Genomic DNA, 23,246 nt, shown 5'->3' with positions numbered 1-23,246 from the left:
TCTTCTCGTCTTACACTTCAGGTAGAAACCCTTCAGGCTTGGGCTGATGTTCCTCATCCACTGCTAAAAGAAGTGTGTAAATAACAATGAAAGGGATATTTCACATTTAACTATTTAAATGTTTTTGTTTGAAATTGTAAATTATTCTTTTCAGGCAGATCAGAAAACGACCCACTCACAAGAAGACCAGGCAATGTCTAAATTAGCTTTCAACCTCAACATGTGGATAAAAAAAAAAAAAAAAAAAAGTTTGTTTTAGTTGCTTTTCTTTTGGGCCCCTTCTAATCCTCTTTTTCTTAAAACAGATGAGCCAGGCACTGTCTACATCACGGGCAAACAACCTGAGTGATTTCTAGGTGTAGTCTGACCCTGAGCCTGCACCACCAGTGGCTCAGCAGCATGAGAAATGATGACACGCAGACGGATGCCGGAACATTACGGGCTAGAGGGCACTCTCTCCTCTGAGGACAATCAGGAAAAGGCCCAAACATATGTTGCCTTCAGAGCGCGCACGTCCACACCTGATTACCTAAGCACTATCCATCTTCTGCTGAGTGTACGTGTGTGTGTGTGTGTGTGTGTGTGTGTGTTACCCACAACTGTGACTTTGGGCACCGAGTAAGTCCACTATACCAGTGGAGAAAAATAACAAGAAGAAGAACATGATTAAATATTAGCTAAAGTAGGGAAACTTTCACATTTGACACAGGAGAGGAAGATTTCTAGCTTGAGCTCATGGTTGTACGCTTCGTTTGTGTGTGCCGCCACCCACACACACACACCCACACACTCATCCAAACACATTCATAAACAGCGAGGAGACCTTTGATATTCATCCATCATTTACAATTCACTGATTGTTATGAGATTTGAACTGTTAACTGCATGCTAGAATAACTTAGAAAGCTCAACATAATGTTTCAGACTAATTCTAGTTCACTTGACTATGAATGTTTCCCCTAGTTTAACTCCACCTGTGTTTCCATCTAGCATGAAGTTTTAAAGGGTAAAAAAAAAAAAAACAGAGAAAATCAGCTAAATCTTTTGCTGCCCTGCTTGATAATTGTTCTGGACTGTTCAACAGTGTCACCTAGAGGTATCGGAGGGTATAACAGCTGGAAACAGCTTCAGTGGAAATGAACTGAAATGTTGAATTCACCAAAGCAGCATCAATGCCTATGTTTTTAGTTTAATGCTTGATTGAATATTATCATAAAAACCTTCTGCCTTTAGGAGAGTAGCTGTTATATGGACATATATCCACTGCTGTCATCCAGAATCATGTCCTTGTGTTCGCTACAAAGTGTAAAATGTACCATGAATCAACATGTATTTAAAAAGCTACTAATTATCTTGTTCTTTCATATCTAAACTAAACTAATTGTTGTTCTTTTTCCAGGCAAACTGGGATGATGATTATACAACATTAACAATTTTCGAAAACAAAGACGCATTTTCTCAGGTTTTTTTTATTTAACATGGAATTTTCCCCGATAATCATACATACATTCTTAACTATGTACATACAGCCCACACAAAAGTGCTAAAGCACCTTAACCACATGCTTTTTGTAACCAGCAACAAGCCAATGTCATGTTTTTTGTTTTTTTTACCGTTCTTGACAGAATTGGTGGAGCCTCTTTAAGTCTTTTGGTTTCCTGTCACACGCCCTGGTCCATAAATTATCAGTAAGTTTGGAAAAGTCATTCCAGAAGCTTAATGTTTAACTACTTTATCCCTACCCAAACCAGTTTTAAATGGGCTTGGTCTTTATATCCTGTTTGAACAAACAGTTGTGTCCAAATTTGAACCATTTGGCCCAAAGCTGCCGCTGTCAAAGATTGTTTAAATTGAAATTTGCATTTTATGAATGAAATGTACTGCTTTGTTTCTGGACAACAGAAATACCCATGTTTGCAGGAATCAGACTGAAGTTCAAGTCTTTTCAGGAAAATGGCTACACCATAACTTCTCATCGTAGCCGCTTGCTGTTTATGAATTACAAATCACATGTTTTAGGATTTGATATATGAAATTGCCACCGTGGAACTGAAGAAGGCGTGGAGCGGAAGCCTTCAAGTTGACACACATCTCTTATTCTGAAATTTCAAACATGTTGGTGGTAAGCAGGAGCATTGAGCCTCAAGCAGAATCTGCCACCGATAACAGCGTTTACATGTAGAGTTGGTGAAATCTGGAAGAGGGGGCCACATTTAATTGGCTGAGCTTAAAAGCAATCATGGACTCAAAGAGCCAGATTGTAAATCTACTTTCACAAAGTAAACTGTCCTTCAATTAAGTTTTCGCTATTTTAGATATTTCATTTGCTGGATCTGTCCAATCAAATTTATTGGTATTCTCAGTTTTAAGTTTCTCATGTTGGTCTATGTTAAATTTCAAGCATTTCTGGCAGGCTGCTTGGGTTTTTTTGGCCGTTAGCAGCAGCTTAGTTTGTTTTGCCTTGGGCCGGCTCTGGTGGAACATGATGTCTTTTCATTTTACTTCTGTTTTCAGGCATCACAGCTTCTGAAGCAACGACTCCTGGAAATCAAGTAAACTTTTCTGTCTGTGTGCATTTCAGCACAACCACTTCAATACGAGATCTGATAAGTTTGACCCCAACCTAAATCCTTATGAGAATTTTAAAAGCTAAAAAGCAGCTTAATTGTTTCTAAACAGAAAAGTAGTCAAACATCCTGTCGAAATTAGGCCAGACGGTTGTTCATGACCACATAAAACGTGTGAGAGGTTCAACTATCTAAGGGACACTAATCTAAATAACTGAGGGAGGTCTATGCATATATTTTAGCTTGCATGTATTATTCTGACCCTGTGTGTGGCCCAAAAGAAATGTAAAATACATGCTAATGATGAGTTTTTTGTAAATGTCTGACCCGAACTGTAGTAAATCATATTGTGAGACAACAATCGCAGCAAGAGATTTATTTGCTACGACATCCTGCACATTCAGGCATCCAAAGTTCAGAGCAGTCGTGGATAGAAAATCCTCCGTGTGTTCCCTGGGTGTATTACCACAATATTGGCTATTTCCTGTGCTGAAGACGGGCGAACAGAGAAGCAGATGGCTCGCTCACCTCTTACTGATGGTCTGTGACTGGCATGATTGCTGTGGAGTCTCCGCTGGTCTCTGTTCCTATATCCCTTCATATTCTTCATTCGCCGTCACTCTGCTTCCTTTTGCTTGTTTTCTGGTCTCTCACTTCTGTAGATGTGTGATCTGGAGAGAAACAAACAAATAAATAAATAAAGTAAAGTAAAGTAAAGACAGAGTGTTATTTTCATAGTTATCTCATGTTGAGAATGCAGGGTCAAGCATTAGAGCGAGCGTGCCAAGCAGGAAGCGGAGGGAGTATGTCTCGCCTTGTTTTACAGTTCAAGAGGAGGCAGTCATTCGTGGATGAGGGGAAAAAAAAGCGGTCAGTTGCAAAGGTTAAAATAAGAAAAAAGAAGCCGCGGCTGTTATAGAAAGAGTGAGAGAGAAAGAGAGACAGGGAACTTTTGTGATGCAAGTCCAAAATAAATAAAATGGATTAACTTTTTCACATTCTGTTTCTGCAGAACACTTAAAAAGAGCTTTGTCTCTGTGGGAAGGTTCATCCTTGTCAGGCTAATGTCAAAAGTAATATATGTTAGCGCTGGAATAGAGAGGAACATTTCTAATGTTTTGACAGGGGCACTGCACTCAGTTGCTTGAACGTTCAGCATTGCTTCCTGCCTTCCCTGACGACGTGCAAAAGCAACAACCAACATGTAAGATGGTTGCTTTAAAGAGGTTGCTTCCCAGTAAGCTAAACTTTCCCTGTAAATACGTATGTGGGACAGTCGGTTAGGTTCCCTGACGGGTGATTCAAGTACAGCAAGCTTTTAATCATGGACCATCAGAAGAGAATTTACTCAGATCGAATTCTTACATCATTTAGAGCTTCACTGAGGATGTTTACATGGAAGAAAAAAAACTTTGAATCAGGTGGTTACTGACCCTTTAATTAGATTTTTTCTTGTTAGATTCAGGATAGAAGAATAAATTTGCAAAAATGCTGGGGAAAACCCCTATGTTTAGTCGTGTGTTTACCTAACACGAAATATATTACAATATACATGCTATGTATGCCTTCCTGTTTTTCCAGCAACAACCTGTAACATTCCTAGAAGGTGGTGCATGAAGAGAAAAGCATCTCAGGCCATTCATATTTGTACAATCTCTAGATCGTCTAGAGTGGGGGTGCCCATGTCCAGGTCTCAAGAGCTTTTAGATGCATCCCTCCTCCAAAAAAAAAATCTGAATCAAATGGCCTCTTAAGCACGTCACTCAGCTCTGCAGAGGACTTGTCAGGAACCATTTATGTGACGTTTGATGAAGGTATGCATCTGATTGCTCATGGACTGGACTTGAGCTCCCCTGGTCTAGAGTCTTGGTTCTTCTCTAATGGACTCTCCTCTTAAAGGCATACAATGCAACATTTTCCAGTTAATTAATGTGTTCCATACCGTTTTGGATGATTAAATGAGTCATTTCAGGTCGAACAAAGGTTTTCTCGGCCGCCCTGGTGGTCTGTGGGGGAAATACCGTACTTGCAATTGCAGGAGCCCTCGGCCCGCACCCACAGGCTCAGAAGTCTGGTGCAAGACCGCGAGAGTCGGTCTTGCTTTACGGCGAGAACCCCATGTGTTTTTGCCCTGCCATTCACTATATGCACGGGCGAAAGCAACAACAAAGAACCGCAAGGTTTTTTTTTTGTTTGTTTTTTTATGTTAGTGGGGCGGCAGCGTGAGTTTGGCGAGGCTGCCGCGGCGGCCGCCTCGCCAAGATAGCGTTGCGGGAAACCCTGATGTTCATACCTTCACTGTGTTAGTCATTGTTTGTACTGCCGTTTTTTCCACTTTTCCTTGCGTTCGCCTGTCTGCTAAGCTCAAAACAACCGCGCCTGGCTTGATGGAGAAACCAGAACAGCTGAGCATCTTTATGACAGTGCACTTTTACTTTCGCCCTCTGGGGGGAGCCTCGCTGGAAAATCAACCCCGGTTGCATAGTATACCTTTAAGCTCTGGGACTAAGATGATAATGGGAGAAGGTTCATTTTTTGTGTAGGTATGTCAGTTTTTGTCGATATGACCGTTTGATTTTTGCTGAAACAATCACCAACTTTTAGATTGGCGCTGAACCCGACAAAGTTTTTACTTCAGATATCCTGGTGTTTCACAGGCTTTTCTCCGGGTACTTCGTCTTCCTCCCTCAATAATTAATTGGTTAATCTAATTTGCCCTCTGGAGTGCGTGCGTGCGTGGTTGTTGGTTGTCTTTATCTCTTTGTTTACCTGTGATGGTGCGGTGACCTGACCAGGGAAAACCCCATGTTTCACCCTGTGACCGCTGGAGAGAGGCATCCGCCCATCACCGACCATTCACACTCATACATACGCATACTTTGTTTCACGAAGGGTAAGAAAACACTATTTTCTACAAGAAGTTCACATTTAAGTGCACAAAACCAACTGCAGAGCCTACAACAAAGAGGGGATGTCCAGTGGGCGCATAACAAGTATTCTACATTTGATTTACAAATGCTGGACTGTTGCACAGCAGTAATCTACATCCCCTTTGGTTCTCATTAAGGAGAGAAAGGAAGTTGTGTTGTGCCTACTGTACAGTTTTAGTAGACCTTAGAGGATGATGGCTGAAATATGGCCGCTCTGCTTCCTCTCGTTGTGTCTCTCCTGTGTCAGGTTCTTTTCCAGCAGCGGTACACATTTCACACGGCTCTCATGCTCCCTCCTCCTGTTACACCCGCCTGGTCCCAACATATAATCATGGACTGCTTCGGTGATCATACAGTGTGTCGACCTGGGCCAGATTTGTAAATGATCACCGGCTGCAATTATCAGGAGCTGCAGATGATGGCACCATCCTCATTGATTACTGGTGACAGTTAAAAAGCATGGCATCATTTCCATTGATCATCTATGACAGAGTGTAAAAGATGGCAGCATCTGCATCGATTAGCAATAAAAGCATGTGACAAAAGTGTGTCACTTGTTCATGGTAGAAGAGCCCTTTGGCACACAGTTCTATTCATCATCTGAATGTGTGTGGTGCAAATGGGAAATTTAACATGAAAGGGAGAAAAATCAGGATGGACACCAGGGAGGAAAAAGTCTTATTTCAGTGCAAAAAACAAAATGTCTTGCTACAGATGTTCAAGCAAAGCAGTGCAGATAAATCATTCTCACAACTATCTTGAATTAAATTAAAAACTTGTCCTTTTTGAACTTTAATAATCACAAACTGATTCAACACCTTGTTGTCTAATTAGCCCTTGAACCTTTTCACATGTCACACTAGAAAGTTCTAGTTTATCTTACTGGGCTACATCTTTTATATCTTTGACAGTTCACCATAAAGTGGTGGATAAATGCAAAAGGGAATAAAAATAGTACTCTTTGAAAATAAAAATCTGAAAGTGGGTTGTGCATATGTAATGTGACCCCTTGAGTCAGCAAAATGGAGCAATTCCAATTTTTATTGACATCACAACTATCAAAAGAGGGCTGCGCAATATAAGGAAAACATGCGATATCGAAAATTTAAGTGAATATTATAATAATATAATAGGCCTCCTGCCTGCCTGTTTGCTTGAAAACCTAAGATGAAGAGGGATTTTATTTTTCAGCGTCATTATCAGTCCAAGCATTTATCCAAATAATCTATTGTCATGATTTGAGGAGTGGTTGTCGGACCAGAGTGCAGACAACAGCCAAGAAGATGCATGTTGAAGTGTGGAATGAATCATTTAATGAGAGAAATCAGACTCACAAAAATCCAAACTGCAGCGCAGGACATCAAAGCCTGGTGAGGACAGAACAGAGGGTCTCCTAACGGAGGATCTGGCAACCAGTGAAGGGAGACAGGTGGCTTAAATAGAGGAGAAGAGCAAAGGGCAAATCAAGAGTGCAGGTGAAGACAATGAGCCACTAATCAGAGTAACAGGCAAGAAGGTGGCAGGCAAAAAGTAGGGAGAGAAAATAGAGATCAAAAGGGAACAGAATCACAGCGTTCTTATAACAGGGTGAAATATTCAGAATAACTAAGAGCCTAATCCAACCTACATAAAAATACCCACAGGCAGTGATACAGGACACATGGAACTGAAACAACAAGTCAGAACACTTGGAATATTAACTAAAAGCACGATCCAAACAAGCAAAGTCCAGCACAAAACCCAAGGATTGTGACATCTATAGTTATTTCACCTGATTAAAAATTGGAATGGCCTAACAAGGGACCAAAACCATATCTGGCAGAAATGTGCTGGAGACTCCTGAGAAGGTCCGTGGACAAGAAACAATCTCTGTGGCCCCTGCATCAGGCTTCCTGGAGACATGGACTGACGGTTCTTTCTGCAACAGCCCTGAAAAATGTCAGCTCTCTGCCAAAAAACAAAACAAAATACAACGTTATATCGAAGGACTTTTTCATGACCCAGAATCTGCGGCTTAATGTTTGTGAGCAAATCACTTTTACTGAACTTTTACAGCCTCCCTGCTGCTTTTTTTTATATGTCTTTTAACTAACACTCCCTAGTTTTAGCACCGGTTTTGAGTTCACTTAACTGGAGCATCCACTGTAGAATCCATTTTATGATTATTTTTGTGTTTTAATTTTCAGACTTTAAATGGCTTTGCCCTGCACCACATCTCTGAGCTTTTACAACCATAAGTGCATCCTTGTTGTCTTAGCTCAGCTAGCCTTTAGCTCTTATTAGTGCTGAGAACAGGAGAATTAGCTCAAAGGAGACCAGGCCTTCTCTGTAGCTGGTCCTAAACTCTGAAATGCTCTGTCCCTGTACATTACGTAGGAATCATACCTTTTTAAATCTCTTTTAAAAAGACATCTTCTCTCTCAAGTTTTTAATACTCAGGGAGATGTTGGTTTTCTGTCATGTCTGTTTTATGTCCACATTTCTGGTTTTACTGGTTTATTTTTCTCTTATCTGTACAGCACTTTGGTGTCTGTGTGTTTTTTTTTTAAGTGCCTTCTAAATAAAGTTGGAAGATGTCGCCACAACATATATGGAGTTTAGGACATTTTGCAAGACAGAGTGGAGAATTACAACCAAGCCAAGCTGTGGCATCCTGATAGGCTCCAACCATCCAGGACTAAATGGTGTTTTAGAACCAAAGATATTAAAAGGATATATGACACCTTTTTTAATTTTATTTACGTGTCGTTTTTAAAAGTATGTTTTTATTTGAATCAGGCTGGATATAAATATGTTGCATTAAAAGTGGAAAAAGGATTTTACATGTTCAATCCAAAAAAGGTTAAATAATAAAACTTCTATTCTGAAGCTGAAAGTCCAGTTGTTTTATTTTTTAACCTTTTTTTGGATTGAACATGCAAAATGTACCTGTGTGACTGAGAATCTTCACCAACAGATTTTACATGTTTTCATTTGTACATTTTATTTTACATTACAGAAAAAAACATACTTTTGATCAGAGCTATGTAAACTTCAGAGATCTACTTTGTATGCCGCCAAATAGTTGCTAGGATAAACCCTGCAGGATAAAGTTTATATGTGCTGTCAGAGGTTCAACATAACCAGTACCAAAATAAAAGCTTTCCATTCTATATAGTTTCATTCATCTTTGCACAGTGACAACACTGAAACTTTTCATCAGCTTTGAACACTTGAGGTTAGTCTCCGATAATTAAATCTAAATTTCCTGTCCTGTAAACTGATTTAGGTTTTAATTCCTTCCCCTCCATCCCTTGTTCTCTCTTTCCCTCTTTTCTGCGAGGTCAAAACATGGTTTCTTCCTCTCCCTCGCTCTAAATCCCTCCGCCTCTCTGCTCCCGGGGCCTTTCTTCCGTTTCCCGCTACCTTGATGAGCCGCATGAACACACAGAAGTAGACGGCCGAGCTGGAGATAACCAAAACCAGCCAGACTTCACTGTGAATCATAATCACCTCCAATCTGTGCGTCTGAAACCCTGCCCAGTTTTTATCCCCATCCGTGTGTGTGCGCCTGTGTAGGAGGCGAGTCACATGGGCTCCATCTTTTTTTACAAACCTCATGAATGTGAGCGATGAAGTCCTCTCCCTCAGGGGTTCTGTGTACGAGCGTACGTCCAGTTGCTACTTGCTATTCTCCCCGGCCCCTGCAGCGTCTGACCCGTCTCTCTTTTCTGTCAAAGTTTCATGTGTGTTGGAATATAATTTTGTTTACAGTGTTGCTCTCACACACACACACTCACACAGACACACACACACATGCTATTAGATAACAGCCATCAGGGTGAGCGGCCCATCACTCACCCTCACATAAGGTATTCAGCTGCACTTCATCAATGTCACATTGTCATTGACCAAGTGTGTGGCTGTGTGGATGTGTCCATAAAAATGCGGTGGAGCCGGCAGCAGCCTCTGAGGCAACAGAGAGAGAGAGAGAGAGAGAAGAAAAACACCCCTGAAAGCTCGTGTTGAATGAAAAAGAAGAGAGCAAATATCTGTAAATTTGCTCACCAGAACGCTTTACATCTGTGCAAACATGCCCTCAGGTAAAGTAAGCCACGGACTTTTCTTTTTCTTTTCTTTTGAATTCATCTGAACATTTCAAATCGAGTAATTTTATTTGTTTCTCAGTTATTTGGGCGTCAGAGCCTAACAGGTCGAGAACGTCTCAATCCCAGCAACCAAACATGAGACATTTTGAGGACTTCTGATGGAAATTGACTCCTAGTGTGGCACATTGCCATCAAAAAGACTTTTTGTTGACTGTGAAGGTCAGCGGTGTAATTCTTTTAAATCAAAAATAAGCAATGACAACGACATTAAAGCTGTGCAACGACTTTCTAATATACACTGCAATTTTTAGAACATACAAAGTAAAACCAAACAATGAAGAACCACGGCATGCCTTGTATTGGTTTGACTTTGCAATTCCTGAGGTGTTACTCAACAGGTTTTAGCTTACCTAACCTAATGTAAATTTAAAATAATGTGCGCATAGGGACCTAAAACAGGCCTTACTTAATTAGATGGAACCTAAATTGTAGAAAAAAGCTAAACCTTTGATATTGTGTGATAAAACTCTATGAAGCATTCATATTGATCTGTACTAAAAGTTCCAGCACTGCCTGGTTCCCTTTTGGGTCCCACATTACGAGTTTACAGAAATGGTCCTTTGTGTTTTGTTCACATTTTCATGTGATGGGTCATCTTGTTTTGTGTGGATCATACAGATCCTGCTGACAACCTCATCATTAAAAAAAGAGAGGAATGTTATAAAAACATTATTCTGAAGTCTCTATGGCTTCACACCACTTGGACATCGGAGGCCTGTAGACATGATGGCTATATATAACATCCACTGTTTGCTGATTACAAGGCCGAATTCTGCGTACAATGATTATTGTCTAGGATAGACTGTCTTTGTTTTGTCTCAGGCCAAGGCCACTGTGCAGTATTAGGGAGAGCCAAAAAGCGAGACAGGCAGAGACAGGGCAGACGCAGACTACAGCGGGACCATGGGGTGCGATTACTTTCCATCTATGTGATCTCTGCTCTGTTTCTCAATAAAAGTGCTTGAACTTCATCCCCGCCATCTCTTAATTTAGTAAAGATGGGAACTCAGTTATTAATTGTCTAGAATTCCCATAACAGTTAGTTAGCTTTAGTGAACTTTATAGTTAGAACTGTGTATAGGTTTGTGCCCTTCTGAAGTGTTTTCATCCATGTCTAACCCTAATGAAGAATAGAAAAGGGACTCGGATCAACAAGTCCAGACTTTGACCGGAATGTGTTGCCTCTGTCATGATGCTTGAAAGTTTGGGTTAATTAGTTAATCCCACTCACCTGTGTTGAGCATTTGCACTGCAAAAACGGATCTAAAAATAAGTAAAATGTTCTTAAAGTTAATGTATTTGTCCTTGATTTGAGCAGGTAAAGAAGATTATTTGCCAATGGAATGAGTAATTTTACCCCTAAAATAAGATAATTAGACATCCTGCACTTGAAATAAGATGATGGAGATGAATTGTTCCTATTTTAAGTGCAAGAATCTTATTCCATTGGCAGATCATCTTATTTACGTGCTCAAATCAAGGACAAATACACTAATTTTAAGAACATTTTACTTATTTTAAGTTCCGTTTTTGCAGTGGGTTGATTCCCAGTTGTATTTAAGTTCCAGTTTTTTTTTTTCCTCCTGTGTTGCATTGTCTATGTTCTTCCACTGTTTTCGTTCCCTGTTCCTAAGATTCTGCGAGTTTCCTCTATTAAAATAACATTATTTTCAGTGTGTGTCTGCCGTTGTCTTGTTGCCGCTTTGGTCCTTCACCCCAAACCCTGATAGCCTCCATCTCTGTGGTGTCTTGACTCTGTTGCTTCTTCTCCAAAGCAGCTAAGGACCCAATTAATGAGTTTGGCTTTTAACTAGCTTCATGCTGGGCTGCACAGCGACACAGTTGGTAGCACTGTTGCCTTGCAGCAAGAAGGTCCTGGGTTCTGCATGGAGTTTGCATGTTCTCCCTGTGCATTCATGGGTTCCCTCCAGGTACTCTGGCTTTCTCCCTCAGACCAAAAACCTGACTCTTAGGTTACCGCCGTCTCTGTGTCGTTGAGCAATGGGAGAAAAAAAATACTTTTTTCGTGTTTCTGTTCTTCCAATTTAGTCTCTGCTGCTCGTAGAAACAGTCTAAGAAAAAAAAAAGCTCTTTTTTTTTGGCAGTAAGTAAATGTTTTGTTCATGTCTGGAAAATGAGCCGTTTGAAAAACCTCCCGATTATTAGGTCACAATCCTTTGGCACCAGCAACCCCAGCCACGCCCAGCCCTTCAAATAGCAACCCAAGCAAAGTAAAACTGTTACATACAAAAATGTAACGCATTACTTTTATATCAAATTTTACACTGTAGTTATAATTACTATAGGAATAAATTACATACACAGCTTGACATTGTAATTATTACATGCCGAAAATGAAGACATGAGATTGTGTTATTTTAATAATAATAAAAGTATTTAAAACAATGATTTGATTATACAGTGATTAAACAAAATATTGCAAGAGAAACCATAAATGACATTACAAAACGTTTTAGTCTATCTTCGCTGTATTTTTAAATCAGTTCATAACAAGTTTATCCATAGATCTATATAATAAACTAATATATGATCCTACATTCTTTCAGCACATTTGACTGTAATGGAGACGATAAGTCATATTTGGCGTACATGCTTATGTTTGAGAAAACATTTGTGAATAAATCCTGTAGGTTCCAGGTTTAAGTGAAGGTTTGGTAACGATACTGATACTGTGTTTAATGTTGCTATTTGGATAACAACATTAAAATGTAGGCTAAAATAAAGAGACATTTAGCTTCATAACTTTTTTTAAACCAACTGATTAAACTATATATAATAACAGATGTAAACAAAAGTCTGTTTGTCATCTGTTCTGTGTTGGTGTGTCTCTGACTGGGTTAATCAACTACATAGTTAAACTGAGTATAAGTAGCTGGGATGAAATAACAAAAGGCTTGTTTATTTTAGCACAAATGCAGAAAAGTTTAAAACCCTGTAAAAGAAAAGAGCTTGAATAAATGAGGTGTGTGCTGTTTTAAAATGAAGCAGCAGCGCCATCTCCTGTGGAGAAAGGGAACAACTTTACCATCATGTCTGTGAAAGGGGTTGTTTTGTGTTTTTGTTGTATACAAAATGAAACCAATGCTATTTCTCAAGGATTTAAATATGCACAATGTGAGAATCGATGTAGGCTGTTATTAGTTATAGATCTTTTATGAGAAACATGTCATTTTCAAATCAAATCACATTACAATACAGAGCACAAGCAAGTAAATGGTGACTTTCCTCCTGTGTTTTCCTCCATGGCCGTTTCTGTGTCCGTTCTGCCTCAATTCCCTCTGCCTTCATTTTTCTCACCTGTGTTTCATACCTGGTTAACTCCACCTGCTCGCCATTGCTCTCCTCTCATCTCCTCCCTGCATATAAACATCCTGGTCATCATTCTCAATTGTCGGGTCCTCCGTGATGTCACATCCTGTTTGCTCCCTGCTCCACGTCTGCCTCTGTAAGTTTTTATTTTCAGTCGTTAAAACTAAGTTTGTCTCACCATGCTGCTCCCGGGTCCCTGTCTGCCTCTTGCTCCTGATGTCATGAGGTGGTGTTGAGGTGGTTCGGGCCCCTCCCTCTGGAAGGAGACTCCAGAGAAGAGAACCAGAAGTCCCTGGAGGGGCCCGTCTGGCCTGGGAACGGCTTGGGATCCCCCAGAATGAGCTGTAGGGTGTTGCTAGGGAGAGAGATGTCTGTCCTGGACCTGTTTGGATAAAAATAATTTCAATTAAACCCAAATGGACACTGCAACACACTCGCACTAACTGCACATTTACACATTTGCACATATGCTTCATGCTGCTGAACTGATGAAGCCACAAATGGACTATTGTTTACATTGTTACATTGTTTTTTTTATCTCAGTTGTTTACATAAATCGCTGCTGCATCTTTATCCTGAAAACTAGTGCAATCTACTGTGATTTTTAGAGTGATTTCTAGAGTGATTCTTTTCAAGCTGTATGCAAACGAAATTTCGTTCTGTACGCACTTTGTGCATACAAAATGACAATAAAGATATCTATCTATCTATCTATCTATCTATCTATCTATCTATCTATCTATCTATCTATCTATCTATCTATCTATCTATCTATGTCTGTATTAAAAATATTTTTATTGTTCTGATGTAATATTCTGAATCTTAGATGTTATGTTTTCATTTACCAGCAGTGGAAAATATCATAAAGGTAATAAAAGCCTGAACACACCAGACTGTGTAATTAATATAAAAACGCTTTCCACGTGGTAAATTTAGTCACTGAAATAAATGAACTTTTTAATAATACTCTAATTTATTGAATATGACGGTTTATGAAATGTAAAAAAGCTTCAGCTATGCAGATAAAACAATGCAAAGAGAACATGTTTTAGAGGTTAATAGCTGTTTAGTTATGCCACTGTTGTTGTTGTTGGTAAAAAAAAAATATCTGAGGTCTATGATGGGATAAAGTGGAGAAAAAAGCTAAGCTAAAATCATTTTGCAAGACTTTTCTTTGGCTCCTTTAGAAATCATCTTCACTCTTAGCTCCTGAACCTCTACTCTAACTCGTACAGTAGTCATGCCAAATGGAAAGTTTGCTCAACCAGACCAGCTAAACATTTATATCTGCGTTTTATGAGAAACAAAATAAAGAAAAAGGGAATCCAAGGTGATCGCACATGCTTAAAAACATGAAATGTCACATTTTACCCCAACGTTGCTTTATCTATTGAAGATTTGTTATAACGCTGTTACATAATCACACTTTGAAGATATTTTTGATACAAAACTTTTACCCAACAGTAGTTTGCCCTCGTAATACAATAACGCTCCTGGCAACCTGCGTGTCCGTCCCTCCATTCTTGCATAAAGGTGCCATTCATTCCTGAACTAGCCAACGTGTTGGTGTGTTTGTGTGTTGTTGTTGTCCCCTGTTCCCATTCACGTGGATAATGTAATTGGCAGACAGCTCTCGTTCGGGCCGGGTTAGGCCCCTTTTCAGGCCGGGCTAGAAGGAGGAATGTAATGAGTGAGGACGTGGCCTGGATTGTTGTTCTCCTGGACATTTAAAAATGTGGACTTTGCTATTTGGAAATATTTAGATTTCTCATAGACTCTGGAAGGGAGCTGCGACAGAAAGCTTGTTTTTGACGGATACTCATATGATGTTTGTCTGCTGAAAACCTTTAAATAGTAGGAATGGGTGCTAATTTTACCCTCTGCTGCTGTCACTACTATCTGATGCAGAACAGAGAGGAGAAGAAGGCCATTCTGCGGTAAGAGAAACGGACAATATAATAATTCAATGCATGTTTGCTTCAGATTCTAAAGGAGTAGCTCAGAAAGTTTAAAACAATCTTCTGATATCACTAATTTTCTCCACTTCTTCCATCTTTCCTACAGCATGAGGTCCACTTCAAGGTCCGGACCACCGGAGCACGTCTCCAGTGATTCCAGCGACAGTGACACAGAGGAGGAGAGCCTCTTTGGACCACAGCGTTTGGATACACAGCAGAGGGACAACCAGCAGAGCCGGGGATTAACTGTGGATGGGTGGGCTGATCCTAACAGACCCGAGGGATCTCTCATCAGATGTGGATCGGACAGAGAGCTGCAGGCGTTCATCAACATGAGAGACAGAGCCGATAAGGCTACAGAGGTAATGGACAGCATGTGCTACACATTAGCACAACATTCCCACATCTACGCTATTTTTTTCTTATTCCCAAGTCATTATTATATATCTCCTGTCCGTTTTCTGTTGACTTTATATAAAAAGCAGAACTCCAAACACCTTTATTAATGAAGGTCAAATTTCATGGACCGTACGAGTAACAGTTGTCCTGTCAACAAATGCTCCCACCTGATCTTTTGATGTCTGCAGCTCCTCCAGAGACACCTTGGGCCTCTTGTCTACTTCTCTAATTGTTTCTCTTCTGCTTTATGTGGATGACCATGTCTAATAGGTTTGCGGTTTTGCCATATTCGTTCTGTTTTCAGACGAGGGATTGAACGGAGCTCTGTGAAACGCCCAAGGTTTGGTTAGGGTGGTTTTATAACCCAACTCTGCTTTAAACTTCTCCACAACTTTATCCCTGACCTGTCTGCTGTATTCCTGGGTCTTTTTGTCGCTGTTTGTTCACCAACGTTCTCCAAAAAAACCTCCAAGTCCTTTGAAGAACACAGGGATTCATATTTATTAAACTGGCCACTATTTGCTAATTTAGTCGTTTCTGAATTTTCTTAGGGGTATGAAGTCTAAACGGGCAGAATATCCACATCACACTTCAATCAATCAACAGATTTTCAGTTATACAATTTAAAATTTTACTATTATGTGCTGTTTTGTATGGTTCTATACAATCAACACCGCATCCTGATATTTGTGATTGTAATGTCAAATTTAAAAAGGTTTCAGGGGTAGGAATACTTTTGCTAAGTTCTGCTGAAATCCACCAAACAGAAAGAGGACAGCCTCAGATATAAAAAGGCTTCTTCCTAAAACCACACATCCTGAAAAAGTCTGCGCTTATTTTGTTGCCAGAACTTTTATCCCTCTGCTTTATTCTTATAGTTCCTGCACTCTAATGAAATAATTGGATCAGATCAGAGGGCACTGAACAGGTTGCTCTCAAAGAAGTCTTTGATTCTCCATCATGCTGACTCACATTAGTGAATGACATTGACCTAAATTCCATGATAATTTGATATCTCATGCACAAACATTTAACCCTGTGTTGCAAATTCACTGTGTTGTGAAGACAGTTTTAAAATGTCTTTTAACAAACTCTGTCTTTATTTATAATAAAAATAGCACATAGCTAAGTTATATTTTCATTCCAAAGTGCTAATGGGCTAAAGAGAAACCGTGAGTCAGACGATTCTGCAGCTCTTACAGTATCAATAGACTCTGGGTTTGTGATTAAAGCATGACAACAGATGAAATAAGTCTGTGCATCTGAGGACTGGGACACAACATGCTTTACTTTTAATAATATGCATATGATTGAAATAACTCTCATGTTATAACTGTTTTGATTGCATGTTACATGAAAGTGTCCTCAACACCTGCGGTGGCTGGTGCTTTTTTTTCTAGCTTTTTTTGAGACAATGAACATAAATCTGTCCATGCTTACTGCTGCTGGATGTTTTAGTCTTTCTTTTCTTTTCCTCCAACAAGCCTCGTGAAGGTATTATTTTGTCAATAAGTAACCAAATCTTCTTATACTATCTTATCGTTGTTGTAAACTTTTCCCTTTGCATTCGTATATTTGTTGTGACATTCACACCTGCTCATCTGAGCTACCAAGGTTGTGACTTTGATTGACAGGTAGGATGAACTGATCTGATTAAATGAAGAATGATGCAATAAAAGCTCTAATTGATCATGGATGCAGGGAGCAACATGAAGTAACTGATTAGAGACCAGCATATAGTCACATGAAAGCCAGAAGTTTAAAAGCATACAAACAAACTACGGTAATCTGTTTGGTGTTCCATACCATTAAAAAATGATTTACACGCACACACAAAAAAAACTTCTAATTGACCATAAATTGGCATATACTGTCTGCAACGCTTTCCTGCAACTTTGATGGGCAGCGCCGTGGTGCCCTAGCAAGCTGCCAGTGCTCAACAGACTCCAGTCTAGTCAAATACCATCTGTTCCTGCATTTATTTTGTTTCCAGATTTGTCAGCTCTTTGGATATGAAACAAGCGCTGTGATTGTAACCCAAGCAGGCTAAAGAATATACAGTCATAGTTAATGAATCAGAATATTGATGAAAGGTTTAACTCACATTCTACGTAATTGTCTATGAGTGCATGAGCTTCCTGAGCCGGTGTCTCAAAAAGAAAATGCAATAAAGATTCTTGATTATGAATGTCCGCAGACAGAAAACGTTGACAAATAATACTTTTTTGTTTGAGCTGCATTCAGGTAAAAACAAAAGTAGGTTGACTCTTATTACGAACTAGATCTGAGTTCAGTTTCACAACGTAAAAACTGCATTGATTCATGGTCACATTTCACAGCGTAAATGTACAGTCCCTGGTTCTCATTCATTAATTTTCTTTCTTCAGTGAAGTCATGCATCAGTGAACTTGTTTGTTTGGCCTTTGCCAAATCATTTTCATTCTATAGCGTCATTTTTTGTTCACATTAGATCGATTATAACATGGTTAAATTCTCAATAAAGCTGATCCCATTTAATAATATTCCTTTTTTTGCTTATCAGAAAACAAAATAAGTTTGGAATTTTGAACAAAAAGCGGCCCGTTAAAAATGTATGGGAGCCTTGAAGTTCCTCTTTGAATAAAATCCTTCCTCTGTTTGACCACATCAGCTGGAAAGACAAAATCATTCCTCTGGGCTGTTTTTTGGGGGGATTTAGTTCCTTCTCTGATGATCTGAGTGTAAAGTTAGAAGTGACAGAATGCTGCAGCTTGATTCTTCTGCTCCTTTATGTTGCACAAGCCTGCAGCGAGCTTCAGTGTGGTGGCAACATAATTAGAGTGCAGAAACAACTCAGTGTGACCCGATTTGATGGCTGGAAAATAAAACATTGCTTTAAACCAAGTTTAAACTGAGGCCAGAGACGTTGATTTTCGACGTTGGGTCCCCAGAAAGACAGACGTGTGCAGCATGTTTCCCTAAGTGCCTGAACTGCTAAGACACGCCGCTATCCAAACTCTAACTAAAGGGCTCAAGCTTTACACCCCTTATTGACAGGAAGAGCAATGCTCACTTCAATTTGGTTATGTAAAATGTCGTATTGTTAACTTTAAAGTTATTTAAAAAAAAAAATTTCACTAGGGTAAGTATTTATATAAAACATTGAGTATAGAGATGATTAAAGGCTCGCCATCTTAATTTACCAAGAGGCAAAAGTTGTCGCAGGACCTCTCTTAGACGACGTTTGAAACGTTTAATGAATTTGTGCCCAAGTGTAACCACGCCTCATATGTGACTCTTGCTGCTGCAGTTTAGTTTTTTTTAAATAGATCTGTCCTCTTTCATGCCTTTGACGGCTAAGTCATGGCCCAGAGCATTATTGCTGAGCTTCTCTTTTTCACCCCGCAGCTGAACTGCACTGGTACAGCTGCAAAGACGTTATTTCCTCTAAACGATGGGACTGCAGCTTCATAAAACCCTCCGCCGAGGAGCTCACATTTTTCCCGTTTATCTGTGTGACTGTGTTCAGCATGTGATTGTGTTTGTGTTTGGGAACAGCAGGCTGCAGGACACACTGGACACATTGTACTATTGTACTGATAAAACAATCCCAGAAGTGGAGCAGTTTGGTCAAAAGAAATATTTACCGAAACATCCCTAGAATGCTGTGAGACTGCTTTTTTTTTTTTTTTTTTTTTTTTTTTACCATGAGGCCACGAACACAAAATAAAGGTCAGCACTCTTTGGAACATCTTTTATTACAGTCTCTGCTCAGAAAACATGTACAACCATTTATCTTTTTTTAATTTCCAGCAATAAAATGAAGGAACCAAATTGGGAAACCCTGTCCAGGCACTAAAACTCACAAGGCTGAAACTGAAACCACTCACTGCAATTTCCCATGAATAGTTTTTCTTTGTTTACACCTTGACCTTTTCTGTGCCGGAAAATGTCCGGATCCACAGAAGAATGCCTGAACTAATAAAACAGTAAAACCTGCATGTGCTACTTCTTTCAATGCACCGTTAAAAATGAGAAATAAACAAATATAAACATGATTTTACCGTGGGAGTAGTGGCTGTTTGCGTCTTGGAGAGGCCCCAAAGGTTGGCGGTTTGAAACTCTGAGCAAGACGCTTGACCACAGATGGCTCCCTGTGTGCCGCTCAGTGTCGGTAGCACACTGCAGCCTAAGGGGTGTGTAAGTTTCCCCGCTGGAACTATGAAGGGAAATTATATTATATACATATATATGCTTTTTGTCTGTGTTCAGGAATGGGAGAAGCTGAATTATGACATCCACACGCTGCGCTACGCCAGGCGAGAGGTCAGATCTCGATGGAAGAAGATCCTGCTGCAGCTGGGTGAGACAGCGCAATTCTAATTTGGAAGGATGCAGGGGATAATAATTGAACATAGTTGCTGAAATGTATGGAAAAACTTTGTAAAAAAAAAAAAGTGTCTTTATGGTAATCAGCTTTGAGACGTCTCATCTATGGAGAAACTAGTCACATGCATTGCTCAGGTGTGATTTTGACCCATTCTTCAACACAAACCATCTGATAAAGCTCATAGATAGAGTTTCAGCAGGGGGGGAAAAAATCAGGTTTCTGATTGGTCCATTCTAGGAGTTTTACTTCCTCTCTCATAAACCAATTAAGACTTTCTTTGGCTGTATGTCTGGGACTATAGTCTCTCCTTGAAATCCACACTCATACCAGCTTCAGAGTCTTATTAACAATGTCCTGGGACATGTCATCATTCCCTCTTCTTAAAGTGTCAGTCTGCTAGCATCATATGCTGTAAAGTTGTCTTTCACCCCATCTGTAGACTTCGCTTGTGGCATGTTGACTCTGGAGAGATGTGAAGAACCAATCTTTCTCTAAACACAGTGTGCCTCATCTGATCAGACTTTATTCTCCCAGTACCCCCTTGCCTTGTTCAAATCTGCATCAAAGCTTCAGTGTGCATTTTCTTCAGTAGTGGAGTCTTGTGCAGTGAGTGTGCATAGAGGTCACTGGGGTTGAGTGTTGTGGCGTTTTCTCATGTTTTCAAGGGAAAAAGCTGATACCTGCTATTACCAGGTATGTCTGAAGATATCTGTTTATGCTTCTTGGCTCTTGGATAACTCTTTCAGTTCATTCTGTTGACTTCTTTGGCCATGCCTGGTTTATGGTGAAATCATATTCTTTCCACTTCTGGCTTATGTCTCCTACAGCGCTCAGTGGAACAGCCAAACTGTTAGATGTTCAGCCGTAACCATAGCCTTATGTATGTTGTGCAAGAGTAAGACTTTTTTTTATGAATGAACCTTTGCTTTTACTAATTTTCCCACTCATTGATTTGCGCTTTACAGCAGGAAGGTTTTCAACATACTGACATATTTAAGCTGCTTTCTTGGCTTTCCGTGCCTTTTCTGGCTCTTTTCCTTCATGGGTTGAATAAATATTCCTTAACCTCATATGTGGACTAATTAGCTTTGATCTTTTTTTTGTGTCAATTGCTTATCTGAATTAGAACAAATTCACAATAAATTCAGACTTGTGCACCCAACTCATGAAGTCATTGACATTGTGTGTTATATTTTCCATTTACTCTGAGAAAGTTGATTGTTTCAATGTGTCATTAAAACCCATAAGTTTAATATGATATCCATGCCCATGCAGGTTGAATGTACACTTCCGACCTGATGTTTAGCTCTGATTTAATAATCTGTTTATTCAATCGCAAACGCCTATGAATTGTCATAAAAGTTTCACCGGCTTAAAGAGGTTACCTCATATTGTCACAGTAAACATTTTAAGCCTATTATTATTATTATTATTATTATTATTATTAGAAGTAGTAGTAGTAGTAGTAGTAGTATTGTAATGACATTATGAAAACCCCTCTTCTTATCAAGTCTCCCACTATGCCATGACTGTGTTTCATCAGAGACAAAACAGAAATCTGAAACTTTACAAGCAGGATTGGATTTAAACCTATTTCATTCTTAACTGTTGCCTATTTATCTAAAGCGTTTGTTTAAAGCTAAATTGAGAAACCTTTTTGCATCTCCAGCAGTTCCTTTGTAAGGTTCCTGTGCTCCTCGCCCCTGTACCTCTGCAGGTTATCAGTGTGAGGTGGATTCCCTGCTGTGCATGAACAGGCAGAGCCATTTCAGTCCAAATCAAGAACATCTTGACAAAGCTGCTGACCTTTTGAAACAGCTGCTGGACCACAGTTCTCTATTCCCTCGTGGAACAGGACATCATAACATATACCTTCATGTCATGGTATGCACATTCACGCAAATCTTTTTTTTTTATTCGTTTGTTTTTCTTAATTACATTTTAATGGTTGAGTTTAGAAAATCTCTGCTTTTTATGATTGTATGTACAAGAAATTAAAAAAGGAAGGTGTTCAGAAATGATGCCCGTCTACCAAGAGTTCCTTTTCAAAGATGGCGGCTATAATCGGACAAATGACCTAAAATAGACTTCAACAACATCTTTGTTCTCAGTCAGCCTTTTTTATTCCGATCATGTTTAATAAATCTTATAAAATTGCTTTTGTTTGCCAAAAACAAAAAGCAATTCTTTCACTTTTTTGTTCCCGGTGTTTCATATCCACTTATGTTTAAATATTTCTCTACAGATCAGTTTCAGTTTATTTTGTTGGTCTGTTTGCTGAATTGATTTAAAAACAGTTAGAGATTATTAAAAAAGTCAAATGTAAAGCAGGGATGTTCTGTTTTCATCTAAGTGTGTAGTAATTGGTCTTTCTAATGATGTTTTTGTTTTTTTTACCCTTTGTGTTTCATTTAGGACCGTCTGGTGTCACTGGACAGTGCCGATGACTTTATTAAACTGGCCAAAGAGAAATATCCCAAGAAGGAAGGCTGAGGGATAAGACAAGCAGAATAAAGGAGAAAGTTCAAATACCATCTTAAAATTATTATATGCACTGTTAAACAAGATACAGTGCTGTCCAAAAACATTGAAACGCAAAACATTTATTATATTTTGCTTCTGAAGAGTCAGATAATTTTGAATTTCAGACTTTGGCTGATTTATGTTTTTTTATTCCAGTCAGAAGTAAGACTCAAAAATCCGCTTAATGCCTCAGAAAAAAATTGTAAAAATGCAGCTAAAATCCACACAGAAGCATTTACACATATTGAACCTCTTTACACTACAACCTGCAGCAAAAGTAAAGTAGAGTAAAATAAAAGCTCCTGGATTTTACTTAGAGGTAGGAGAATAAAGGAGCCTCAACACAGATGCATGCTACACTTTGCAATTATAAGCTACTCTGTGTTGGGCTATTGCATAAAATCTCAATACAATACACTGAATATTTTGGTTGTAACATAGCAGAATGTTCATGGGCGTGAATACTTTTTCAATGCATAGTGTTTCTCAATAGAATTTTAACAGATTACATAAAAGGTTCTTGTTAGAAAAGTACAGAGAATTGTGGAGTGATTGCTTCTGAAAAATGCTATTTGTATGATTACTTTTCCATCTTAAAGTTATTTGTAAAAAATCCAAATTACTAACAGTGCTGTTAGCTTCTTTGAAAAAATCTGTATAGTTTTATTTCTTCATAAGACAAATTAGTATTTACAGCTGTTTGATTTTTTTGTCTTTTTATTTCTTCTAAGACTTAATCCTACCTGAACAAAAGTAGGCATTCGTAAAACTTATTTCATATGAATATAACGTTGTTTAAAAGGTGAAAATAATAAGCATTAACATTTTGTTTCATTATTTGTAGTAATTTATTTCAGCTATCCAGACAATGACATTTATTTAGACGTTAGGGTGTTCAGCGAATTGTAACTGCTTTTTGTCAGTAGGGGGCAGCATATGTTTACATTTCTGTGGGCTTTACTACCAGACTTACTGTTTCTTTTGTCCAGAAGTTAAACAAAAAAGGAAATAAAGGACAGTTT

General features: G+C 39.1%; 1 protein-coding gene across 1 annotated transcript; it reads left to right on the top strand.

The window, feature by feature from the left end:
- The first annotated feature begins 14,534 nt into the window (after positions 1-14,534).
- LOC105940111 (melanoregulin) lies at positions 14,535-23,238 on the top strand. The gene is made up of 5 exons (XM_012882566.3): positions 14,535-14,912; positions 15,040-15,295; positions 19,584-19,674; positions 21,419-21,585; positions 22,117-23,238. The coding sequence occupies exons 1-5, from the start codon at positions 14,836-14,838 to the stop codon at positions 22,192-22,194; spliced, it is 669 nt and encodes a 222-aa protein (XP_012738020.2). The 5' UTR covers positions 14,535-14,835; the 3' UTR covers positions 22,195-23,238.
- Positions 23,239-23,246: the final 8 nt, after the last annotated feature.

This window comes from Fundulus heteroclitus, chromosome 7 (assembly GCF_011125445.2).
Source record: "Fundulus heteroclitus isolate FHET01 chromosome 7, MU-UCD_Fhet_4.1, whole genome shotgun sequence".
In the NCBI taxonomy this organism is placed as follows: domain Eukaryota; kingdom Metazoa; phylum Chordata; class Actinopteri; order Cyprinodontiformes; family Fundulidae; genus Fundulus; species Fundulus heteroclitus.
The sequence above is the reverse complement of the archived record's forward strand: the minus strand, read 5'-3'. Positions and strand labels throughout refer to the sequence as shown.